Source organism: Eubalaena glacialis, chromosome 5 (genome assembly GCF_028564815.1).
Source record: "Eubalaena glacialis isolate mEubGla1 chromosome 5, mEubGla1.1.hap2.+ XY, whole genome shotgun sequence".
Classification (NCBI taxonomy): domain Eukaryota; kingdom Metazoa; phylum Chordata; class Mammalia; order Artiodactyla; family Balaenidae; genus Eubalaena; species Eubalaena glacialis.
The window spans coordinates 116,833,165-116,858,254 of NC_083720.1; the positions used below are offsets into that span (position 1 = coordinate 116,833,165).

Sequence of the window (25,090 nt, forward strand, 5' to 3'; positions counted from 1 at the left end):
CAATTAAAAAAAAAAAGAAGAAGAAGTTTACATTTCCCTTCCAATAGCCATAAGAAGTATATGATAGATTTCTCTACATTTACTTTTGAGATATTTGGGTAAAGAGACAGGTAAGCCACTTACATTTTTCATGATAAAGGCCAACACATACAGGCCCCTCACAAGTAGGACTGCTAGAATAACTTCTAGGGAACTATGAAATTCATATTAACTATGTAACCACCGTGGTACTGGGAGAGTTTAAAAGTAAGACAGAGAGCGTGGGGCTGGAAACATCCTACCTGCTTCCCGTCCAGCGTGCAGAGCCTCTTCACCACTCCTGAGTCCAGTTTAATGGCTTCAGTGATATCTGTTAAGACCTGTTCGAAGGAATGAGCAGTCTTCTTATTCAGAAGGATCCGCACAGCTTTTCTAGGCTTCACTCCACTTCGAATCACAGTCACTAATTTGGGTTTGATGAAATCTTTACTTTCCTTCATTTCACTCTTCACTGAGGAGGGAGCAGCCAAGGCGCGGGTGGTCCCACCCTTGATGTTCACAGACCAGTTTGGATTAATGTTTTTGGTGTAATCAACTTTACGGAACGGTTCATTCGACGCACACACGTAACTCTCACCTAAAAAGCAAAAATCAGTTTTATCAACGTGGTTATCCCCACCACAGGAGCATTTTGTATGAAGCAAAAACGCTAGAATCCCATATTAAGTGAATCCTCAACTTAACAGGTTTGGCATTCTACCCACACCCCTTTCTTTTCAATAGCATCTAGGTTGGTTTTGAGAGAATAGCATACATTAGAGTGAAATGCACTGGACAAAGAAACTAGAGATCTGGGTTTTATTCTGGTCAAATGTCACCCTGGATAGCGCAGCTTACGGAATCTTAGTTTCCCAACCAGGGATAGAACCCGCGCCCTCAACAGTGAAAGCACAGTGTCCTCACCACTGGACCACCAGGGAAGTCCCTGCACTTTGCTTCCCAACATCAGTATCTGTAAAGGGAAGTTGTTGAACCAGGTGAATTCTAAGGTACTCTCTACTTCCAAAAGTCCATTAACTAATTTAATTTTTTTTTAATTTTTTTAATTTAATTTTTAATGTCTCATTCTGAAAGAAATAACTGTATCACAAAATAATACATTCTCATAAAGAAATAAAACTGTCTTCCTCCTCTTTCCAATTATATATTTCAGCCCTAATCAAAGAAAAGTTACTACAAAATTCACATAGCTGACTAAATTCACATATTTAGTTATATGATCATTTACTCAGTTAATGAAGCACTGCAAAAATGAAGGAAGAGTTTTGACAGCTCAAAGAAACATACCGCAAGCATTTTTTCCTTAATGGAAGAATATGAATTTAAAATAGTTTACATAGACAACCTTTTCATCGTCTACTTAAATGAGGGAGGATATTTAGTAGTTAAAATGATGTGTTCTTTATTCATGTAGACTTCTGCTTAATTTTCACTAAGTAAAACATAAAAACTATAGTATTTGTCAATTGGTCAATTGATTCAATGTTCATTAATTTTAAGTTCCAAAACTTTATGTTGAAAAATCACAAGTTTTCTCTCAGGAAACTCAGAAGTCACCCACTTCTTTTTACTCTCAACTTTCTGGCATGCAAGATAAAAGGATTACACTCTAAGATTTTCTCCAAGGTATCTTCTAACTCACAAAGAATTCATTATTTTTTCACACATGCAGTTTAATGGCCCCATTTTTAATATATAGATTTGCCTACAGGGAGAGAATATGCAGACAAAAGCATTTAAGATTTTGGTTCCTTAGGCAGTTATAGCTCTTGCTGTTAATCAAACAATAAATTCTTATTCTTTGTTAGACACTAGGCACCTACAAGATTGATTAGAAGCAATCAGTCTTCCCCCAACCAGAGTCATGCTACTGTAGGGATTTTTTTTTTTAATTTTATTTATTTATTTATTTATTTATTTATTTATGGCTGTGTTGGGTCTTCGTTTCTGTGCGAGGGCTTTCTGTAGTTGCGGCAAGCGGGGGCCACTCTTCATCGCGGTGTGCGGGCCTCTCACTGTCGCGGCCTCTCTTGTTGCTGAGCACAGGCTCCAGACGCGCAGGCTCAGTAATTGTGGCTCACGGGCCTAGTTGCTCCGCGGCATGTGGGATCTTCCCAGACCAGGGCTCGAACCCGTGTCCCCTGCATTGGCAGGCAGATTCTCAACCACTGCGCCACCAGGGAAGCCCTACTGTTCAACCACTGCGCCACCAGGGAAGCCCTACTGTAGGGATTCTTGTTTAAGATTTGTTACCCCCCCGCCAACCTGTCACTTCTCCATTCCATCCATCCTGTTGAGGAACATCACTTCCTACTCAAACTCCTCAGCTAGAAACCTAGGCATCATCCCTCACCCTTCTGGCTTCCCTACACACTGCATTTTGACATCAAGTTCTGTCCACTCTACCTTCTAAATATTTCTAAAAATGCCCCTCCCCTCTGCCCTCATCACCACCCACTTCTCACCTGGATCCATGCAAGAATCTTCTGTTTTCTACTCATTCCCCAGAGAGAGAACAAGTTTTCCAAATGATAGTGCATTTTATGTTACTGATACAGCTGAAAAAGTATATCCTAAAGTAATGAACCTTGATTCATGGATAAAATACCACATTGTGAGAGAATTTTTTAAACTCTTACCAGTACATATTAAAACTGCACTCACCAAAACAAGGAAAGGATAAACATCTCATTTTAAAATTAGACTTAAAGATATAAATGTGTTATGTCTATATATATATATATATATAAATATCATACATGGATATATGAAAAATAAAGCAGTCCCTGAGGTCCAGAATTGATCTAACATTCACAGCTAGACCTCGATATTACTAAAACCTGATCTGACCTGTGGTCTTCTGTGGGATATCATCTCACAGAATATCTATATCAAATGAAGCCATTCTGGGACTATGATAAAGTGACACAAAAAAAAGGTCACTCGATGAGCGATTGCCACCTCGTTACCAACTATAGCCTTTTCCTCAATCTAGTCTGCTCTCACTATAAATAGGATTTAATGAGATATTCAATCACAGAATTGTCCTTCCTCTGACAACACCCAATACAGAATGAGTCCCTGCTTCCTTGGAACCAAAGCCCAATTTCTATGACAGCTCTCGCAGCTCTTACTGAGCTGCCCTGAGGTATCCTATAATGTCCATTCCTCCTTACTGCAATGAGTAGTAAACTCAACTTGTTCACCTCCAGGTATGTTCTTGGTGGTCTTTAGCTGAAGAGAACTGAGATACATACACACACACTCAGACATATTCATATTCTCCCTCTCTGTTTCTCTAAAAGCAGTTCTTTGACCATAAGACACTGGTGGGAAATCATTTTGTAAATTATGATCACATGAATACTACATAGAAGAGGATTTGTGTTACAGAGAACAAACTAGTGGTTACCAGAGGGGAGAGGAGTCGGGAGAGGGACAAAATAGGTGAAGAGGATTAAGAGTTACAAACTACTAGTTAGAAAATAAATAAGTCACAGGAATGTAAGGTACAACAAAGGGAATATAGCCAATATTTTATAATAACTTTGTATGGTGTGCAATCTATAAAAATATCAAATCACTATGTTATATGCCTGAAACTAATATTGTTAGTCAACTATACTTCAATGAACTTTTTTTTTTTTTTTTTTAAAAGAGGATCTATTTTCTGTATAGAAAGAGGATGGATAGAAGCAGGAAGTGGTTATACACCTTTACTGTTTTCAAGCACAGTGCGGAACAGAAAGTCTTTCCACCTCCTTTGACTCTCTCCAGTGGCATGCCTATGGCTTCCTACCACTGACATCTGTTCAGAGACACTCTGCATTACTTCATATTTAGCAGGTTGACAAACCAATTGTCAACAGTTGTGTAATACAACCTGGGTACCTGTTAACCATTAACTTTCATCCTTACTCAACCAAATGAACTGCCTCCTATTTAAGAGGCAAGAGGCTATTAAAAGCTAGGAACTCCCCAATTTCTTGTTCTCTGAAAACCGTCACCCCTACAGATGTATTTCAGTCTGTGCCAATTTTCCCACCTCTTCTCCCTTTTCAGTGACAAGGGTACCCTCCTCCTGTTCAATGTTAAGTCTCTCGCAACATTTGGGTCCTTCCTGCTCCTCATGCTGAGGTTTCAGGCACATTCTCCTTCTCTCCTCCCTTTAACTACACAGGACTTTACATAGTATCTCCCCCTGTAGCACACACACATCTTACCCCTCTTCATTCCTCGCCCCACTCCACCGAATGCGCTTTGGCTTCCATTCACTGCCCAGCTCCTCATCTGGCTTCTCCCACTTCCTCACCCACAATCTGCTCTTAAGCCACTGCAGCATCACCTTTGCTCCCTGTGCTCCCCGGGCTGAAACACCCTGATCCCAAGCACTTCTCTCCTAACTGCCAAATGCCAAGCACTTCTTGTCATTTCACTTGGCGTCTTCTGAGGGCATTGGACACCAGTCGCGATTCTCGTCCTGCAGATCCTTTTCCTCCCCAGCTTCCAGGATCTAATTTCTTTTGGCTTACCTCTTACTTCTTTGGTAGCCCCTTCTCGGTCTGCTTTTCAGGACCCCCTTCTCCCCTGCATCCACCTCATCCTCCTTAGACTCTCTGTGGGCAGCCGCATCCCACGGCTTCAATCACCACGCGGACCCTGAGACATCTCCAGTCCAGTCCTTTCTTGAGTTCAAACCACTTAAAGAGCATCTCCACGAGATCATCTACAGCTGTCTCGCGTGCCACAAGTCTAAAACTAACTTCACTCCCCATGACTGCCACCCGACCTCAAACACTTCTCTTCTGGAATTCCCCAACTTAATGAAATCACCACCTACACAGTCACCCAGGCAAAACCCAAAACTCCTGTCTCTCTTCTTTTTGCCCCCATATTCAACAGATTTAGCAAAACTGTTGACTTGGTCTAAGCATCTCTGGAACCCATCCCCTTCAACCCTGCTCCCTCTCTTTTCTCCCCAGATTAGAGTAGTTAATGAGGCCCCCGCATCCTCCACAGAGCTGTCACGGCAAGTTTTTAAAAATGTAAATCTGACGTCTTTTGCATCGCTGCCTTTAGAACAAAGACCAAACTCCCTGCGTATCACATACTTCCATCTCGCCTCTTGCCACTTTCCCACAGGCTCCTAAGTTAGTGTCGCACCAGTATACTTGCACTTTCCTTCCAAACTCATCACACCCTCTTATTCTCATTCCTTCTCATATGCTTGAAATAGCCTTCCTCCTCCTCTCTCCTTACCTTTTTTTTTTTTTTTATTTTACTGACCAGTCAAGATTAATCACCCCAGCTAAGGAGGTAAAGCAACAGGAACTTTGATATATTGCTAGAACTTCCATGTACTTTAAATTGGTTCAATCACTTAGGAAAAACAGGTGGGCATTATCTAGTGATAGATAAGCTGACAACATATACATCATATATGTTTCCGCCCTAGGAAAATACCCTGGAGAAACTGCTGTATATGGGCACCAGAGTACACACACACACACACACACACACACACACACACACACACACACACTCATAGCATGGGCTCAGTAGCCAAAGATGATAATCAATCCACATATCCATCAGCAAGAGAACAGACACACAGATTGTGGTATATTCATATAATGTACTACTACTATGCAGTAATGGAAATGAACAAGCCAGCTATACACAACAACTTGGATGAATTTTACAAATAACGGTGATCAAAAGATAACAAAAGAATAGAATGCAGTAGGATTTAATTTCTTTAAGTTCAAAACTGACAAAAGTAAAACTATACTGATTAGGGATGCCTTCATCAGTGGTAAAAATAAAAAGAAAAGAAAGAGTCAGGCTACCATAACTTGGGAAGGGTTGTAACTAGGAAGGGACACAGGGAGAGCGTCTCGGACGCTGGCAATACTCTCTTTTTTTTGGGGGGGGGGTGGGGGGCATGCCATGTGGCTTGTGGGATCTTAGTTCCCTGACCAGGGATTGAGCCCGGGCCCTGGCAGTGAAAGCGCCAAGTCCTAACCACGAGACAGCCAGGGAATTCCCAATACTCTATTTCTTGATAGTAGTCACAAAGGTGTTTACTTCATAATAACTCACTGGGCTGTACATGTATGTTTTATGAATTTTCTATAGATATGTGTTTCATAATTTAAAAAATTATGTCACTCTTGGGTTCACTTATTGTATCCTGAGCCTACAATATGTTAACTTCTCATAATCCTTTATTCTTTCTCTGTCTCTTCCGGTGGTTCTTAGAGAAGAATTTTTTTTTCGTCAGGTGATTTTGTTGTAGAAGCACAGATGCCCAGGCCTCACCACAGTTCAACTGAACCAGAATCACTGGAAGGTGGCACCAGAACCTGGGAGTAAGGCTTCCTAACTTCACAGGTGACTCTGAACACAATCTCTGGTTACAAACTACTGCCTGGACTGCAAGCTCCTTGAAAACACTGACTGTCCCTTCTTCATGTTACCCACACCTAGCCCAGCACCTGGTCTACAGCAGGCACTCAAGATATGTTTGTCAAAGTCATGACAAAAATGCATATTTCCAAAACAAACGTGTACGTCTCACGGTTTGGATTTGCATTACTTCTAGGTAAAACATTTGCACAGTGTAGGTGTTGACACCGAATGACCGTGAGAGGCTCAAGTCAGGCTCCTGAAGGACATCATGTGTGGTCTGAGACACTCTTAGGTCATTCTACCCCATCAAAGGGCAAACTAAGGCACAGAGGAAAACAAGCACGCTGTGAGGGCTGCCTAGGACCAACCAAGTTTTTTTTTTTTTTTCACTTCACACCATCAAAGCACCAAGAATCCATGGCACATTTTAGTCCAATAAATGCATTGTGTCTTTCAATTAATGGAACATGTGTGTGGGTGTGTATGGGTTTGTGTGTGTATTATATACAAAATATATTTTAATAGCTAAATCAAAATAATCCCTTAACATTTAAAATGTCAATTTACTGTTAGAAATTACAAATAGCTAAATGCATATTTACACAGTTGGAAGTTCCACAACAGAGTGTTTTAGCCTACTTTTCTATCAGTTACTATGAAAGTCTCTTATCCACCTCTGTTAAAATACTTACATTAACTGCCTAAAACCACTAATTAGCTTGTAATTACAAACTATTTTTGACATTTACGGCAGAAAATCAGTTATACAAAATTTGGACATTGAGACTATACCTAACTCTTGGAGCAGAAGCAAGCACTGAACTTTATGGTGAAAAAGAAAACTTGTTTACAAGTCTAAAGTGCAAGGACTATTTGTAGAGACATGGATGGACCTAGAGACTGTCATACAGAGTGAAGTAAGTCAGAAAGAGAAAAACAAATATCGTATATTAACACATATATGTGGAATCTGAAAACATTGGTAGACTTTTTCCAAAGCAGAAATAGAGACACAGACATAGAGAACAAACGTATGGATACCAAGGGGGAAAGGGGGGGGGGTGGGATGAATTGGGAGACTGGGATTGACATATATATGACATTGACACTATGTATAAAATAGATAACTAATGAGAACCTACTGTATAGCACAGGGAACTCTACTCAATGCTCTGTGGTGACCTAAATGAGAAGGAAAACCAAAACAGAGGGGATATACGTATACATATAGCTGATTCACTTTGCTGTATAGTATAAACTAACAATATTGTAAAGCAACTATACTCCAATAAAATAATAATAATAAAGTGTAAGGACTCATCAAGCTTAAGGAAAAGCCTCCCTACACACACACTCACACACAGATTTAAATATGGTAACAGAGAGAAGACAAAGAGGAAAGAAAAGAAAGTATGCCTGACACTTAAGGTCTAATATCTGCAAAAATCTTAGAAACCTAAATCCCTTCCCAACTTCCAAAATTGAGAAAGAAATTACTTCCAAAGGAATGTAACCAAGGAAAATAAATTTGGGTATGTTGCATCTACAAGATGGTTTGATGTCCTTAATCAAGTACAGCATCTGTGAGACTGTCCTATCGGGTAAACAATAATGTGCGTATCTCCATCTAAAGCACATCAAGGACACGTTCCCACACCCAGCTGGTTCAGCAGAATACAGGGTAAAGAAAAGACAGACTGATTACTATTCTGTTGTGGCAAACAGCTTATTGGGTTTTCTACCCAAACTGTACAGTGCGCAGAATTTAACCTTATGGGAACCAGCAGAGTAACATAAAGTACACTGCTCTCACCTGGATGCTGTTCCCTTCTGCACTCATTTGGCTTATCTCTGGACCACTGCTGCCACATTCACAAAATGAATATAACAGCCTTTCCTACAGGGCGGGGCTGCGGACACAAGCTGAGATCATTTACTCCTAAAACCAGTGCCCCTTCAACACATCTGAAGGCAAGGGGCTGAAAACGACTCACCTCCTAAAGTCACATCCAGTGGTACAGTCTGTGATACCTTCCACGGAGAAAGGTGTGGAGACGTTACACTGAACATCTGAATATGTAGGAAGAAGTATGTCCACAAATCCACGCTTCGGCATTGAAATTTGGGAGGAGTTAACTTAAGACCAAAGAAATTATGTAAAAGTAAAAACAAAATTGCTACTCACTAACCAAAAAGCCTTAAAGCTTACCCACTGGAAAAAAAAAATTCTATCTAATCTCCTGGTAGGATGGAACCTACAGATCAGATCCGTTATTTGTCTTCTTGCTGCTCAAACCTGAGCCAACTGTATCCCACAATCTACAAGCATTCACCTTGGAAATTTTAATTCTGTACTTTTTTTTTTTTTTTTGGCTGCGCTGCGTGGCTTGCAGGATCTGTTTCCCAGCCAGAGATAGAACCCAGGGCCATGGCAGTGAAAGCCCAGAATCCTAACCACTAGGCCACCAGGTAACTCCCAATTCTGTACTTAATTTGATGATAAGACTTAAAATGTTTATATCATCTTATTCTGGAGCATCTGAATGTCTATTTCTAAATCAAGTGCAGCCAGGACACTCTGTGCCCACAGCCTCAACTCCTTTGGCATCAAGTGGTGTAACTTTGCTGGGAGTTAATGAGGAAGAAGTGGACTTACTATATGTACAAGACATGCACAGAGAGTTAAGGCCAGAGGACATAACTTTACTCTGCGGGAATGAAGGCTTGTTAGCAGTGCAAAAGTGACTCATCACACGGCATTCAACACACCAAACTCAGCGTTCAGTACCATGGTCACACTGGGAACAGTCTAGTTTGAGCAAATAGTATCTGGAGCTTTATGTTGCTATTTTGCATTTTTATTGGTTATACAGTTTTGTTGGTTTTTAGGTTGTCTCGTTTGGGTTGTATTGGTGTGTAAGAGCTATATGCATAAGTACATCTACCTTCATAAATATTTAAGTGGCAATGTATTTAAAGTAATTAAGGCAATGCTGGGCTTCTGCAACTTGGTTGTTAGATTTTTTTACATTGTTTTTCAACTTTAATTATCCCAAACATTGCAAAAGTTTGAGAAACACTGCAATTTTAAGGATATTGAGAAAGAGATCTTCAAACCAAAATGTGCCCATCTTACACTTATTTGTAAGTAAACCGGGGCGTAATGGATATAGGGTCAGTCCTTCAGTTGGCTCATCATCTGAGTAGAGGTAAAAACCTCCCTCAACAGAGTTTCCCCAGCTTCTGGAGATCTTTGCTTAAGACCCTCCTCCCTCACCGCCCCCCATCCCCCCGCAACCCTTTAAATCTCACTTTGAGTCTAAGAGGAAGACTTGGCTCCAGTTTGAAGCAAGTGATGATAGTGAGAATAGCTCAAAAAGATTCAGTGCAAGTGATGAAGGATTCAGAAACCAGATGTTTGTCAAAAAAGAGTAGTGATGTTTAGGAGATGGGCAGAAGGGGGAAATAGTAAAGCATGACCACTGTCATAAAATGTCTGAAGGGCTGCCATGTAGCTCCATCTGGAGTCTTAAATAGCTCCAAACAGTGGCTCTAGAATTACAGGGGGGGAAGTTACAAGGACACACATTTTGGTTTGAGATGCTGAGGACCACTCCCATTTATCGAAGAGACACTGCACGCTAGGACTCTGCTAAGTGTTACAAGGTTCATGTGGAACCTTCCAGCTATTGGCCTTGATCACTAAACTAAGAAGAGATGAGTTTACGTCAGGCTATTTCTCAAGTTCGTTGTTTTGCAGAGGCTTGATGAAGAGTATAACCAGTAGTAAGTTTCCATAACTCCTTTTTCTTTTCCTGCTTCCTTAACAGATGAGATAGAATACTGTTAAAAGACCAAGATAATGGACAAGGATATTGGGGAAGAGAGCATCAATCACTGCCTTTCAGAAATAATGACATTGTTATTACATAAAAATTAACAAAGTAATCTGAAGTTTGTAAAACATACACAGTGAAGGAAGAAATAAATCAATGGCAATTTAAAAACCTCTATTGTGATACATTTTGGTTGCAAGTGATTATAATTTAACCAACATATAAACAAATGGTAACATAGTAGGTCGTAATTGTAGATTATTTTAGTTATGTTGAGACGTTAGTAAATGTTATAGTGTAATCAAAAGTACTAAAGTTGATCTCACAAATCAGTATTTTCCCATTCCTTGTCTTGAAGGTAGTAGCTTCTGACAAATTACAATATGGCTAGTGTACTGCTTCAGGCTGCAGGAGATATGGCAAACAGGGTAAAATAGCCTGGATTAGAGCAAAAATTATAGCATGTCAATGAATGAAAGAGTATCTAAATTCTAGCCTTAAATTATATTTCCAACTCATAGAATTTAAAAAGTATTGTAGAGGGACTTCCCTGGTGGCACAGTGGTTAAGAATCCACCTGCCAATGCAGGGGACACGGGTTCAAGCCCTGGTCCGGGAAGATCCCACGTGCCGTGGAGCAACTAAGCCCGTGCGCCACAACTACTGAGCCTGTGCTCTGGAGCCTGCGAGCCACAACTACTGAGCCCACGTGCCACAACTACTGAAGCCCATGCCCCTAGAGCCTGTGCTCTGCAACAAGAGAAGCCACCACAATGAGAAGCCTGCGCACCGCAACAAAGAGTAGCCCCCGCTCTCCACAACTAGAGAAAGCCCGCGTGCAGCAATGAAGACCCAATGCAGCCAAAAAAAAAAAAAAAGTATTGTACAATGCAGATTGTATTTAAACTATATGTGAAATAAATTTTCTAAAGACAATGCTTAAAATAAGAATGCTAAAAGATGAACGAAACTAAATCTTAGCTACGACAGAGAACAAACTCAAAGCAGGCGCTGAAAATATTAGGGGGCTTAGAATAGTCCTGGGATTTAAACATACATTCAAAATAAAGGTACAAGAATTTGATTATGAAAGATGTCCAAAGAGAAAAATCAAGTCAGGCATCTCAGACACTAGTGAAATTGATAAATTGTTAACATACAAATATACTGCATCCCTTTTTTTCTTGAATAAAAACTTATTTCAAAACTGAAATATGAAGGGGCAAGGAATATTTGCCTTTTGCATGACCTTATTTGACCTCTGCAAATCTAGCCAACTGTCCAGCTGGCTGTCTTAACTAAGAAAGATTTTTTAAAAACCAATATCCACCTATTCCCACCTATCAAAATATCTTATATATGGCACAAAAGTAAAATTAATCATCAAACATCAAGTGCCAGAAGTACTTATTGATAGGATAAATGAATTAACAAAATGACCATGGTCCCAGCCCTCAATGGGCCTGTATATAATTTTCCCTTTCCTGAGAAGATTCTATGGGGAAGAGCCTCCTATAGGTTACTGAGGGTTTAAGAACTCCATCTAAACCCAGGTAACCACATTCAATCACAAAACCTGGCCAATTTTTAAAGAGAGACATGGAGCCAGACAGATCATTTCTCTTTCCCACTTCCAGAAGCATTTCCCAAGATCACTGAACTTTAAAGGGGAAGCAGCCTTAGCAATTACCTAACCTTCCTCATTTTGCAAATAAGGAAACCAAAGTCAAGCAAGACAACTCTGCAGAATTTGAATGCACAGACCCTACTATGCCGGTGTATAGGATAATGTATGGTTCATTTCAGGAACCATAAACAAAACATCCTAAAACTGTCTTTACATCTGCAGTGACTGATGAACTACCACCATCTTCATTTTCCAAATATAAATAACTAACAGGTTTGGCTGCAGCGGTGATGCAGCTCTAGATTGCTGATACATGACCTATGCAAACTTCAGGGGTCAGAATGGACCCCATCTCACAGGTGGTAGAACATAGCAGTTAAGAATACAGAAGTTGAAAGGCCAAGGAGAAAGGACTCAGGTTCCAGCCCCACCTCTTCTTACTGGTACAAGGGGACAATTTCTTTATCCTCTGAGTCTCAGTCTCCCCAGCTGCAAAATGGGGAAGACAATGCAGCCATATTCCATAAGGGACAACAAGGGTGAGATAAAACACAAAGTACCTCACACAATGACTGCATATAAAACATCTAAAAAATGGTAGCAATGTTGAGAAGAATAGGATCCCTAATCCTTAGGGTAATGGTTTACTTTATCAACAGAAGAGACAAAAACAGAAGTGGTAGGAGCATGGGCGGGTGGGGATGAGAAGAGACCTAGCCAGGCAGTACAGACCCGGAGAAACTCCCCTGGCCCTCTTTACAATGAAGAAAGCAGTTTGACAATCACTGGTCAAGGGAATATCTAGTTTCCCTTATTTCATATGACAGGGCCATAAAATGTCCATTTCCATAGTTTAAAACCTCATGAAATAGTGAAATAACTACCAGAAATAACTACCAGTGTATCATTCTGTCTGACCCTCATCTCATAAATGCTCTCCCAAGTATTTCCTTTCTTCCCCCAACCCTTTAGAATTCTTTATTCTGCAAATGAAAATTTCTCTTCCCATTATCTCTGGAAAGAGCTTATTATGCAGCTGCGTTATAGCAGACCTGAGTTCCCCTGTTTTGAGGAAATCAGAAGAAGAAAACAATCAGATTTATAGAAGGAAGTACTGAGGAAGAGTCATTCTCTCCACAGCGATGAGTCAGCAGAGCATTTCTGATTTATCTGGAATATAATCCAATTTTTCAAAATACATATTTTCACAAATACATAGGAACAACCCTATTCAAACTTAATTCATACAAAACTTCCCTTGACAATCAAGAGACTTAGAGGTAAAGTCATTTCCTGGGCTATTTATTTAATGAACTTATTGTGTCCAAGATCCCTAACCTCACGACATGCTTCGTCTAGTGCAAAAAACAGACCCAATATACCTCTAATTGTAAAGGTAAGTGTTACAATAGAGGAAAGGAAAAATGCTGTGAGTAAGCAAATGGCAGAGTTCTAAGCTTGACCTCAGGCCTTGGCTCCAACATCTGTTCCTCTGGGAATCCTTTTCCATTGTCCTGGCCAGTGTGGGCCTCCTGCCCCACCTCATTACCACTTCACTTACAGCCCTGCAGCTGGAACCATCGTGTGTGTGTGTGTGTGTGTGTGTGTGTGTGTGTGTGTGTGTGTGTGTGTGTTTTCACTCTCTCTCTCCCTCTAGAATGTGAGCATTCTAGAACCGTACCCCCAGCACCTGAAACAACAACAACTATGCTCTCAATCAACAACAGTTTGAGACCAATGCCCCTGAGGTCTGGTAAGAGATTTCATAGAAAGATGATATTTGAAGAGGGTCTTGGATCTAGGAGGATCTAGGAGGATCTAGGAGTCTGCCAGGTAGAGAAGGTTTTGCAGACTGATGATTCAATGTTAAACTGCTATGTCCAATCATCATGCTTGCCTTATATAAATGTGTACTGCTTTTGACTACTATGTGCACATACCTTACATCTCATGGGTTTATGTTGCCTTCCTCACTATAACAAGTTCCAAGAGCTCAGTTTCTATTATTACTCTAAAAATCTATCATTCAAGGGGATAAAACCTATAATCTGAGTTCTTATGCATTTTTACTTAAATGTAACTTAAAAATGTAACTTAATTTTTACTTAAATGTAAACTCATTTTTACTTAAATATAACTGTCACCATATTTTGGTTTAACACCTTCAAAGAGACTGAATAACCAAAGAGATTCAATAAACTAGGCTTAGTAGGAGAACCTCAAAAACTTCAAATGCTTGATTTTCTTAGAACTTTATTTTTCTTAAATTCAAGTTAATTCAAGCTAATTTTCAAGTTAACTTAATGGAAGAATGGAAGTATCACCTGTCAAAATAATCAAAATTCTCTCATATGCCAAAAAATCCAATCAGTTTATTTATTGTTGACTGAGGAGTAAAAGGTATAAACAACATAAAATGACATATTACTTTGGAATGAAAGAGGCAGAGATGGGTAGCTCTTAATTTTTTGGCTCCCATCAAACACTTCATCAGAGCCATATACCCACTCCCTGCTGTGTAGGACATTTGCAGCTTTGTCAATTTTCCAGAAGATAGGTTCTGGGTAGGGAAAGGCAGCCCAGGCCATCAGACACTCAATAAATAACCACTTAGGCAGGGGAAGGGTATATACTTTTAGACCAGAAAGGATCTAACTTAGGTGATCTGCCAACCTCTCTTTCAACAGAAAAGGTCACTAAGGCTGAGAACAGAGGTGAATTTTTCTCAAATCCACAGAACCTAGGGACCCCAACTTGGTCACGCATTGTTTCTACTGTCCTTGGGCATCTCTCTTTGGGACATCAAAATAATTATAGCTTAAATGTTCTGAAGAAGAGAACACTCATGGAAAAAAAAAAAAAACTAAGACCAAGCGTTCTGAGAACTTAGGAACGTGCCATCCAGACATCTTCAGTTGTCTATCAGAGATGTGACACGGTTGCCTGGCTCATGGCTTCAGACAGCTCAACCTGATTTTCCCAGTACTGACTGTTATGACTCACAGTCTTCCTTTGAGAGAAGGTCCCCATCCAGTTGTAAAGACTAAACAGGATTACAGGGATGCACAGCACTAACTCATTGAAATTAATGCAGCAAGGGGAGCTAAAACAATAGGCTCCAAATGCCTGCTGGTTTAGTGTGGTGCAGGAGTACCAGCCTACACCTGAACAGTTTTTGGTCTCCAGAGACTCTCAAGGGCAGAAGAAAAAAATCTGGGCCATGCAAATTTCTTTTGTCATCTGAGTTCAGTGGCACTGAGGCTCTGAGTGAGTGTTCATGCCTAGCTATCTTGAGTCATCACTTTCTTTTCTTCACTGAAAACATTTTAGAAAAAAACGTTTTGGGAAAAACAGTATCTCCCAAACTACAAATTTCATGGAATGGAAAAGGCAAATGAGAGATCAGCTGAACATAATGGTGTAAAAAATACTATCAGAGAACCTTTATTAAAAATGATGAACTAAGATGAAATAGTCAATTTTGACAACATGGGAAATATCACAGACCTATTTTTACTGATGCAAATAATAACTTCACAGGTAGCTGGTTAGTTCTTCTGCATGATAAATCTGAACATTCGAGTACACAATTTTAACTAAAAGTTGAAACTATTTAAATTCTTGAATAGTTGATATTAAACATTTATGGTTCTTTTCTTTAAAACTGCCTAGAAACAGGGTATTCCACTCATTTTGTGGGAAATTCAAGACTTAGACAAAGATCTATTGTCAGAGAGAATGCCACTATGACAAAAGAAGTGCTCAAATTTTCTTCTTTTGCAGTAATTGTATTATATTTAATAAAATGTAATTTTATTATATTTGAAACAAGTGGGCAATTGGCTATACTAGGGAAACATTTCCATGGTGCAAATATTTGTGTTCTATCATTATTTTTCATACTGTGGTGTAATTTGGACTCTACATATGCTTATGATTCCCCCTCCTCCACAAATCAGTAAATGAATGATTCAAAGGATATTTATCAACCTTCAATTTATAGTTGAACCTACAGTTTGAGAATTAGACTCAGTGGACCATGCACCACTTGGGCAATAACAAACTCAATGTACAATATGTGCTCTCAATTAATATGCATAATGGACACCTTGACCATCTTCCCTAGGATCATGTTCACCTCTGGAGTACATTCATTTCATGTAGCAAATACACTGTTAAAGTTACTTCTGAGAAGGAAAATTACTTCTGAGAAGGATATTAAAACTACTGTCCCTCCTCAGACCACACCAGGCACAGTATCCCAAGGGTATGTGAGTAGTGAGTGTTTAAGTAAAAAAGGCATTGCCTTGATCCTTCCACAGGGCTACTAATCTAGCTTTGGGTCAATCAGAAAATTCGTTACTCAGTTTTGAAATACCTAGGCAAATGTTGCTTTTAAGTATGTAACAGGATAAAGCAATAAAGCCCTTTTAACAATGTATCTTCATTTTATTTATACTCCTCTGGTTGTCACCACCTCCTCAGGAAGCCTTTAAAACCAAAACACTCAAGTGAGCAGGAGAATTTGTGAAGTCTCTCTCACACTCTCACACACACACACACACACACACACACACACTGAAAAGACAACTTAGTTTTGGCTGGGTCCTCATCTAGCCAGGGCAGGGAAAACTTTCGGTAACAGTGACTAAATAGAATCTCAACCACTTTCAGGACTCCGCAGTGTGGCTACATCAATTTATTAAAAATGAATTGTAGATGAAAGGGCATATACTGCCCTTGTCCTGTATGACAAGGCATGTTGCTTAAGTTTCCTCATGTGTAAAATGGACAATGTCTTCAGAACATAAGAACATGATGCGCTAATATAAGAAAAATAGTTGGCTTCAAGTTCAGTTTCCTTCCCCTGCCAAGCCAACATTGCTATGACTACCATAGCAATATGTGCCATTTGCGTTAAGAAAGATGCATGAGAGCAGACTGTATAAAAACACACAGTCAGCACATACTTGGGTTCTGTCTGATCTTTATGGGTGGTGTTTAGTTCTGGATATAGGTTCTTAACTACTAGTAATGCTTTCTCTCCCTGAAGTGAAAGAAGAGTAAATACTGCAGGAATTCAAGCATGACACAACATACAGCCAAGCAGTCCCTTTGAGTCAAGCATGGTTGACACCCTAGGCCTAATTTATAATGGGCCCCAACTGCTGATTCCAGTGGCCTTTATCACCCTAACTAGCTACTTTCAGTAGGGGAGGATGCAAGAGAGATTGACCTTGATTCACCTCATTACCAACCAAACGCGGAAAACCCTTTAGCACAACGGTTCTCAATCTCTGCAGCACATTCAAATCACCTGAGGAGCTCTGAAAACTCCAGATGCCCAGACCACAGGCCAAACGAATTACATCCAAGTATCCGGGGATGGGACCCAGACACCCATATTTCTTAAAGTCCCCAGTGATCCAAGATGCAACCAGGGTTGAGAACCACTGTCTTGGATGCCCCTCCTGACCTCATGGAACTTCTGCTGCAAGGCAAACCAGGAAAGCCAACCTAGAGTGTTTCACAACTACGGCTTCTGAGTAGAGCAGGTGCAACAGGGTCCTGAACGCTGAAACACAGGTGCCGGCACTGAGCTCCACACAGAGGGCTGAACAGACAGCTTATGAGCTAGAGAGTTACCCAGATCCTTACGTGAGACTTTCCACTTCAAAAAAGCAAAAAACAAAAACAAGTCCGCCAATCTTAAGAGATGTCACCAAATCCCGTTAGGATTTCTTTCTTTCTTTTTTAAGGCAAATCTTCTGGGAGGGACAGTCAGAGTATATGTGGAAGCGCGCCCCACCCATAGAGCCTGCGGAAAAGAAGACAGAACCGCACAATTCCTGCGGCCGCCTAGAAAACCCCCCGCAGGCTCCCCCAGCGCCGGGCGAGCGCGTGCACCTGTCGGCACGCGGGGCCGCACCTGCCGCGCCGGGCCCTTCCCTCCTACCTTCCAGCAGCTCGTCCAGGCTGGTGACCTTCCGGCTGCCGTCGATGGTGTAGATGGTGCGGACACCCTGGGGCAGGTTCACGTTGTCCGACAGGGAGCGGGTGAGCTCCATAAGCAGCGCATCGAAGGACCGGAAGCGGTCGCCGGAGATGGCAAACACCAGGCCCTTGAAGTAGCGGTCCCCATTCCGGTAGAAGCGCGCCTTCTTGGCCTTCTTCTCCGAGCTCAGGGCCTGCAGGGTCCGCGTACGGTAGAAGCTGCAGTGGGCACTGTGCGCCGGGCTGGGGATGAGCCCGTTCCCCTTGGGGCCGGAGCTGCTGCTGCCCCCGGAGGAGCTGGGCGCCCCTCTCCGCGACCCCGGCCGCGGCCTTTTGTCCCGTTCCTCAAAGTGCTCCAGCTCGATACTCCTGGTGCTGGCCATCGCGGCTGCTCCAGGGGCGCCCCACGAAACACGCCCCAGCCAAAGCCTCCAGGTAGCCCAGGGTCAAGGCGAACACCGGCTCAGGGACGTCTAACTGCGAGGAGCCTCAGAGCGCCGGGACACCCAGCTCTGGCATCCCGCCCTCTCCTCTGCAGGTGGAGCCGCGGAGGCGCCGGCCGGCCCGCGCCCCCCTAAAAGTGGCCGCAGCGCCGAGCTGCCCAGCTCATTGTCCGGCGCGCCTCGCTCTGTCCCTCCCGCTCGCCGGGGAGCCCCACGCCCCCCCAGGCGCCTCCTCCACCCGGCCACGCCTCACAACTCCCTCCCGGGAGCCCGCCGGCCGCCGCCAAGTTGGGCCGCCCGAAGCTCGCCCCGGGCCCGCGGGCGCACACAAAGCTCGGGCGCCCGCCGCGGCTCGCGTCCGCCCGCCGCTCCCGGGAGATCCGAGGGGAAGGAAGGAAGGGAGGGGGAGGGGCCGCGAGCGTGGGAGAGGCGCCGCCGGGGCGTCGGCCCGGCTCCGGCCCCGGCCCGCTCACGCGCCCGGCCCGAGGCCCGGAATGCCGCGCCGCCCCCTCGCTCGCCCCCTCGCTCGCCCCCAGGCCCTGCCCGAGGGGCGGCGCGCGCTGGCTGGGGCCGAGAGCACCGTGCAGGCCAGTCCCTCCCGGAGTCTGGCCCTAGCGGGAAATAACGCAGCCCGCCTCCCCCGCAGCCGGCCAGCCCGGCCCACCCGCGAGCATCCGCCCCCGGGCCCGACCGCACCGCCTGCCCGGCCCGCTGTCAGGGCTGGAGGGGGCTTCTTGCTCCCCGAAGGATGCCAAACCCCGGAGGGAGAGAGGTGGGAGAGGAGGCTCTGCAGCGCGAGATGATCGGCCCCTCCAGGGTCCTAGGCGGCCCCGCCCGCCTGACAGCCCCAGCCCCGCTCCGCGCGCTGATGGGCGCAGCCGCGGCGCGCGCTCCTCCGCCTGGGAAACGGAACCGCGCAGGTCAAAAAAACTACAAAGGAAGGAGATTCAAGGGCAGGGATCACATCCCTTACCCAGCCTCCAAATGAGGAGCCGAGGCTAAACTAGGGCAGGAACCTGAAACATGGCATTGAATTGGGGCACACTGTTTATTTTTTAAAAGGAAATCTGGAGCTTTATTTAAAAATCCTTTGATAAAACTATTTCCGTTGCAGATTCGCTAACATGGTACGTTCAGTAACTTTGAATGAGTGAATGGTCAGAAGTTATTGTTTTTTGAGGAATTTACTTAATTAACAAATATTTATTAAAACATGCAATGTGCCAGGCATTGTCTCCGTCGCTGGGGATGCATTCGTAAACAGAAAATCCCTGCACCCCACCCCCCTTACATTCAAGTGATGTTTATTGTTGTCAGTTTGAGCTTCTCATTAAGTAATAGGTCTAACATTTGTAAGCACCCATCATACTCGAAGTCTTGATTTAGTAGTGCCTGGTCAACAGTAAAAGCATATTTCCCAAAGGCTTGTGAGAAATATTAGTTACTTCCGTTTTACCATTAGGGAAAGATGAAACTAAAAGAAGTTTGGTCCTAATCTGACAGGTGGGTAAGTTACCCTGAAACCTTAGGTTATTCACCACCTGTTCTCTGAGTGGCCCTAGACAGCAAATCCAAACCGACCTGTAAGGTAAGAACATGGACGCTTTTCTTGGAATGAACTAAGTCCTGGAAGAGTATGAATAAGAGAAGGCAGAGATATATGCAGTAGTTCTTCAGCAGCTGTGAAGCTGCCCTGGCATGCAGTGCCCCAGAAGATTCCTGCTTAGTGCACCATAGTTCCCCCAGGGCAATCTCAGGGACACCTGGGCATACCTGACTTCTAGAACCAGGACTGGAACATGCTGGGAATTCAGGGCTGATCTGAGGCTTCAACATAGTTTTCCAGGGGAAAAACTGTGAAATATAATTAGGTCCATGGCCATAACAGACCTTAACACAGACCAATTAAATCAGAACTTCTGGGGATGGACTTCTCCAACAGTAGTTTTTGGAAGTGCTTCTAATGCACAGCCAGCGTCTCCAACTATAGGCTGTAACATTAGTATTCAAACAGATCAGTGCTGCTTCTCAAACTCTGATGTATACTTACCTGTAGTGGGGGAAATCTCATAAAATGTAGATTCTGATTCAGTAGGTCTGGGGTGGAATTTGAGATTCTGTATTTCTAATAAGCTCCCAGGTAATGCCAACACAGCTGGTCTTGGTACAACACTTTGAGAAACAAGGAACTAAATGGCAAATTTCTTGAGATAAGGCCTCATTAAGTACTAGTGACTGCAGAGCCTTTCAACTTTGTAAATGGCTTAAAATGGATGTGTTCATTTGTTTTGCTATTACTCTTTCTTGAAAAAAAGCCCACTTTGTAATCTATTGCTGTAGTAACAAATTATCCCACACCTAGTGATTCAGGACAATAAACATGTATTATCTCAGCAGTTTCTGTGGGTCAGGAAGCTAGGAACAGCTTCCCTTGACGTCTCATGAGACTGTAATCAAGACATTGATTGGGGCTGCAGTCATCTGAAGGTTTGACTGGTGCTGGAAGATCTAAGGTGGTTGGTAGGAGGCCTAGGTTCCTGGCCATGAGCACCTCTCTGTAGGGTCGCTTGAGTGTTATCACAACATGTCAGCTGGCTTCCTCCAGAGCAAGCTCCCAGAGAGAACATGGTGGAAACCAAATGTCTTTTATGATGTAGGCTTGGAAGTCATACACTGTCATTCCTGCAATAGCCTGTGTAACCTTACACAGGTTGGCCCTGTTTAATGTGGGAGAAGACTATACAAGGATGACTACCAGGAGCTCATTGAGGTCACCTTGTAGGCTGGTAGCACAGGTTCAATCAAACAAGCTTTAGGACATGAACACATTTTCTCACTCAAAGATTCCTGATAAAAGATTTCACCCTTCTTAAATAGTGAATACAATGATATAATATGCCAGTATTTTAACATGCTTCCCAAACATCATATCCCTAAGTTAACAAAGATTACTGTTTTTCAAGAGGGGCTTGGGGAGAAGAGAAAGTATTTCCAAAGCTGTTACCTAATTTTAAAAACCGTTTTGTTCCTGCTCTTTGCATTAATTTGTTTGAAGAACTTTATGTCTGACCTTCATAGAAGAATTAAGATGCAATCACCTTTCATAAGATAGTTGCTTAGTGAATATGGTATATATCAAGACCCAGCTGGCCAAAATTTGAAGATTATTGGGGCAGAAAAAAATTAGTTTCAGCATTACAATTCTAATACCAACAAAAATTGAGGGTTCTAGGTAGGCAGCTATTAATTTGGGTTGTTACTTCATGATTTAAAGTTTATAGAGCCAAAACAAATTCTCCCCTTTCACGGGGTTGCAGAATGTGCAGAGTAAGATATTTCAACTGGCGTGTCCTTTGCTGAGATGCCCCCTTTCTCTTCTAACCAAGAAACACTACCTGGGACTTCCCTGGTGCTCCAGTGGTTAAGACTCTGTGTTTCCACTGCAAGGGGCACGGGTTCGATCCCTGGCCGGGGAACTAAGATCCCACGTGCCGCACTGCACGGGGCGGCCAAAAAAAGAAAAAAAACACTATCTGATTTGCTAATCATTCATCCTTCCAGAGATGATCTATTTCTCCCTGGTGGTTGCCTACTCTGTCTGCCAGGTCATGATTTTAGGGGCTTTATTAGGAGGGGCTGGCTCTACCTCTTTACCATCTGGAAGCCTGCCTTGACCGTTGCTCCTGTTGGTTGTGAATTCTCTATACCCTTTCCTAACCCCTCTTAGTCTAACAATTATCTGAATAAAACCTGTTGTGCAGAGAACTTTAAAAATGGCTTCATCTCTATGCTACAGAGAATCCAAGAATTTCAATCCAAAATCTCTTCTCCATTTTTTTTTTTTTTTTTGCAGGATTAGAAAGGACTCCTTTCTGCTCTTGATATATAATAATTTTAAATCGCAAAGTATCTAGTGCATGTGAAAACTTTCTTGATGCTATCCAAGAGGGATCTTCTAAAAACCACTTGGGGCAGAAAAATTCAACCAGGCTTGAAGGAAAGGTAATTAATTGTTCTTTGTTCTCTACCTTCTCTTCAGATTTCACAGATTAGCAATACAATTTTAGAATTTTACGGCTGCCTTTAGCCAAGTGGTAACTCCCTCCCCCAGCCCCCTCACTCCCCCATCTCCACCTTGATTAAGAAATACCATAACAATTTTTATTTGGCATAATTTGTTTAAATGAGATTTATTTATTCCATACTTCCTTATGGAGCTTTACCTAAGAAACTTGCATTGAACATCTCCTGGTTTTGCTTCACGCTACTTCACTTCTCAAATGCATTGGCTAGTGTTCACTTTTGGCCAGAACCTTCTGCCTTTAGAGGCAGTTTTCCAGCTACTCCATTACTTATTACATAAAGGGTGCTTACAAACATTTTAGACTGCACCATGCTGAGACTTTCTGCTGTCTCATGTTTTCATTTCTGTTCACTGCGTGCCAAGCATTTCTCCCAGAAGCAAAAGTGATGAAACAACTATTTTCAGTGAAAGGGCCCAGTGACTATGAACTTGAATTTTTGAAACTTAGCATTATTTTTTATTTCATAATCTTTAATGGTTATAAATTCTAGTGTTTTCTGTCACACTTTAACGGGAAAGAGTATAAAGCCAGGAGGTTCAGAAAGAGACTCTCTACCCCTACCTACCCCTAATCTGCACCCAGACTGGAAAAAGATTCAGACGAACTGTTCTCTCATTTTTTGTTTCACCTTGGGAGCTTTGCTGTCCTTTACAGCCATGATTCTTGAAGCACTTTACAAATATAATGACTTTGCAAATGTATATGAGGGAATGATTAAAACTACATTTTCAGGTTCAGAAAATTGATTAAGTCTTTCAAAAATTTCAAGTTTAATTTTTTAATGAAAATATCAGATGAATGGAAGAAAAATTCAGATATTCATGCTTTAAATGTATATAGCACACAAACGCTTTTTTTCTATGAGAAAACTGTGGTTTAATAGTTCTGTTGGTCCATTTCACTTCCACAAAGTGTGTAGTCAAAGATTTCCACTTTTCGGGGCTTCCCTGGTGGCGCAGTGGTTGAGAATCTGCCTGCTAATGCAGGGGACACGGGTTCGAGCCCTGGTCTGGGAAGATCGCACATGCCACGGAGCAACTAGGCCCGTGAGCCACAACTACTGAGCCTGCGCGTCTGGAGCCTGTGCTCTGCAACAAGAGAGGCCGCGATAGTGAGAGGCCCGCGCACCGCGATGAAGAGTGGCTCCCGCTTGCCACAACTAGAGAAAGCCCTCGCACAGAAACGAAGACCCAACACAGCCAAAAATAAAATAAATAAATAAATTAAAAAAAAAAAAAAGATTTCCACTTTTCATGTTAATTCTATGTATTCAAAATGATACTCAGTTATTTTGTCATTTACTAGTTCAGCTGCAATAACTGTTAAAATGAAAATAATAGAAGCATTAAATTTATGAAGTAAATTTCTTTTTAGAAATTTGAACTTTTTTCCCTTTAAATCTCCTTAAGAAGAAAATCTAGGCAGGTAGTAGTATCCCTACTTTCCAGATAAGGGAATGGAGACACAGCCAGTGATTTTCAACAGTTATTTAATTATTTGATATTTAATAATATCAAAAGTGGAAAACCATGGAAAATTACTATAGTACTCTCATTTTGTTTGTGTAAAATCAGATTTCTCAAACCCAATATAAAATTTACTCTTTGAATGTAGACTTTTTTGATTCATTTAAAATTCAAAAAGAATTATTATATTTATCTTAAAATCAATCATGATTTTAGTGGTTTCCTCCTCTCCGTAGCATCTTTCATGTTTATATAAATACTGAATATGGCAAACTGTGTTCCTGTCATTCTATATATTAGCTTAAAATAATGATGGTCATGAGTACTTAAAGGATAATAAAGCTTTTATAATGATTGATAAGTAGTTATGACCTAGTTAAAGAAACAGATTATAGACGAGGAAATAGGAAAGATTAAGCAGCAGAGATAGAAATTGACTCCAGGGTATGCTAACTCTAGAAGATGTTCTTATCAAGCTTTCAAAATTCATTAATCACAGGGAGGTCTCTTTAGGAATTTATAGTTAAAAATTAATGATCTTTATACCTACAGTAGGTTTATAATGCAAATTAGCTGGTTATTTTAGGACAAATGTTTTATACCTTATACACATATTTGAAATATTCAAATGTTGAAACAATTTATTTATCTTATATACAGGAATAATGATACTATGCAGACTTGGTCAGTCCCTTTTAGTAAATCTGTACTCATTTGGCTATGCATTTAGTTAAAAAAAAAATAGCTTTTCCTTGATACTTCCCAGAGTCCTATCTGAAATAACTGCTATTGATCATAATTTACTGTTCATACAAAAGATTTGTTATATATGCATGTGTGTCTGTGTTTGTGCACTTGTTTGTGTATGTATATATGTATGTTTTATATATGCATATATATAATGTACATATAAAACATTTAAGGTGAAGAGGTATATGCATGTGATTACCTGATAGAGTATATCTTAATGTAACTGATATGTTCATTTTTAATAGCTTGGTAACAATATAAAATTACATTTCTTTCAGTATTACAATTAATTACTATTTATTACTATTACTACAATAATACAGGCATACCTCAGAGGTATTTCCAGTTCAATTCCAGACCACTGCAATAAAGCAAATATCACAATAAAGTGAGTCACACAAATTTTTTGGTTTCCCAGTGCATATAAAATTTATGTTTA

The 25,090-nt window shown here is 41.6% G+C and overlaps 1 protein-coding gene across 7 annotated transcripts in view; it reads right to left on the bottom strand.

Moving 5' to 3' along the window:
* DCLK2 (doublecortin like kinase 2) overlaps positions 1-18,692 on the bottom strand; it is a 149,675-nt gene extending 130,983 nt beyond the window's left edge. For all 7 annotated transcript variants that reach the window (XR_009701135.1, XR_009701134.1, XM_061192558.1 and 4 more), the window contains exons 1-2: positions 17,870-18,692; positions 282-616 (exon numbers count right to left, since the gene is read on the bottom strand). Coding sequence is in view for 5 of the 7 variants with exons in the window: in XM_061192558.1 (XP_061048541.1) it covers positions 282-616; positions 17,870-18,290 (756 nt within the window). In the remaining 2 variants the exon portion in view is untranslated. The remainder of the gene's footprint in view (positions 1-281; positions 617-17,869) is intronic.
* Positions 18,693-25,090: the final 6,398 nt, after the last annotated feature.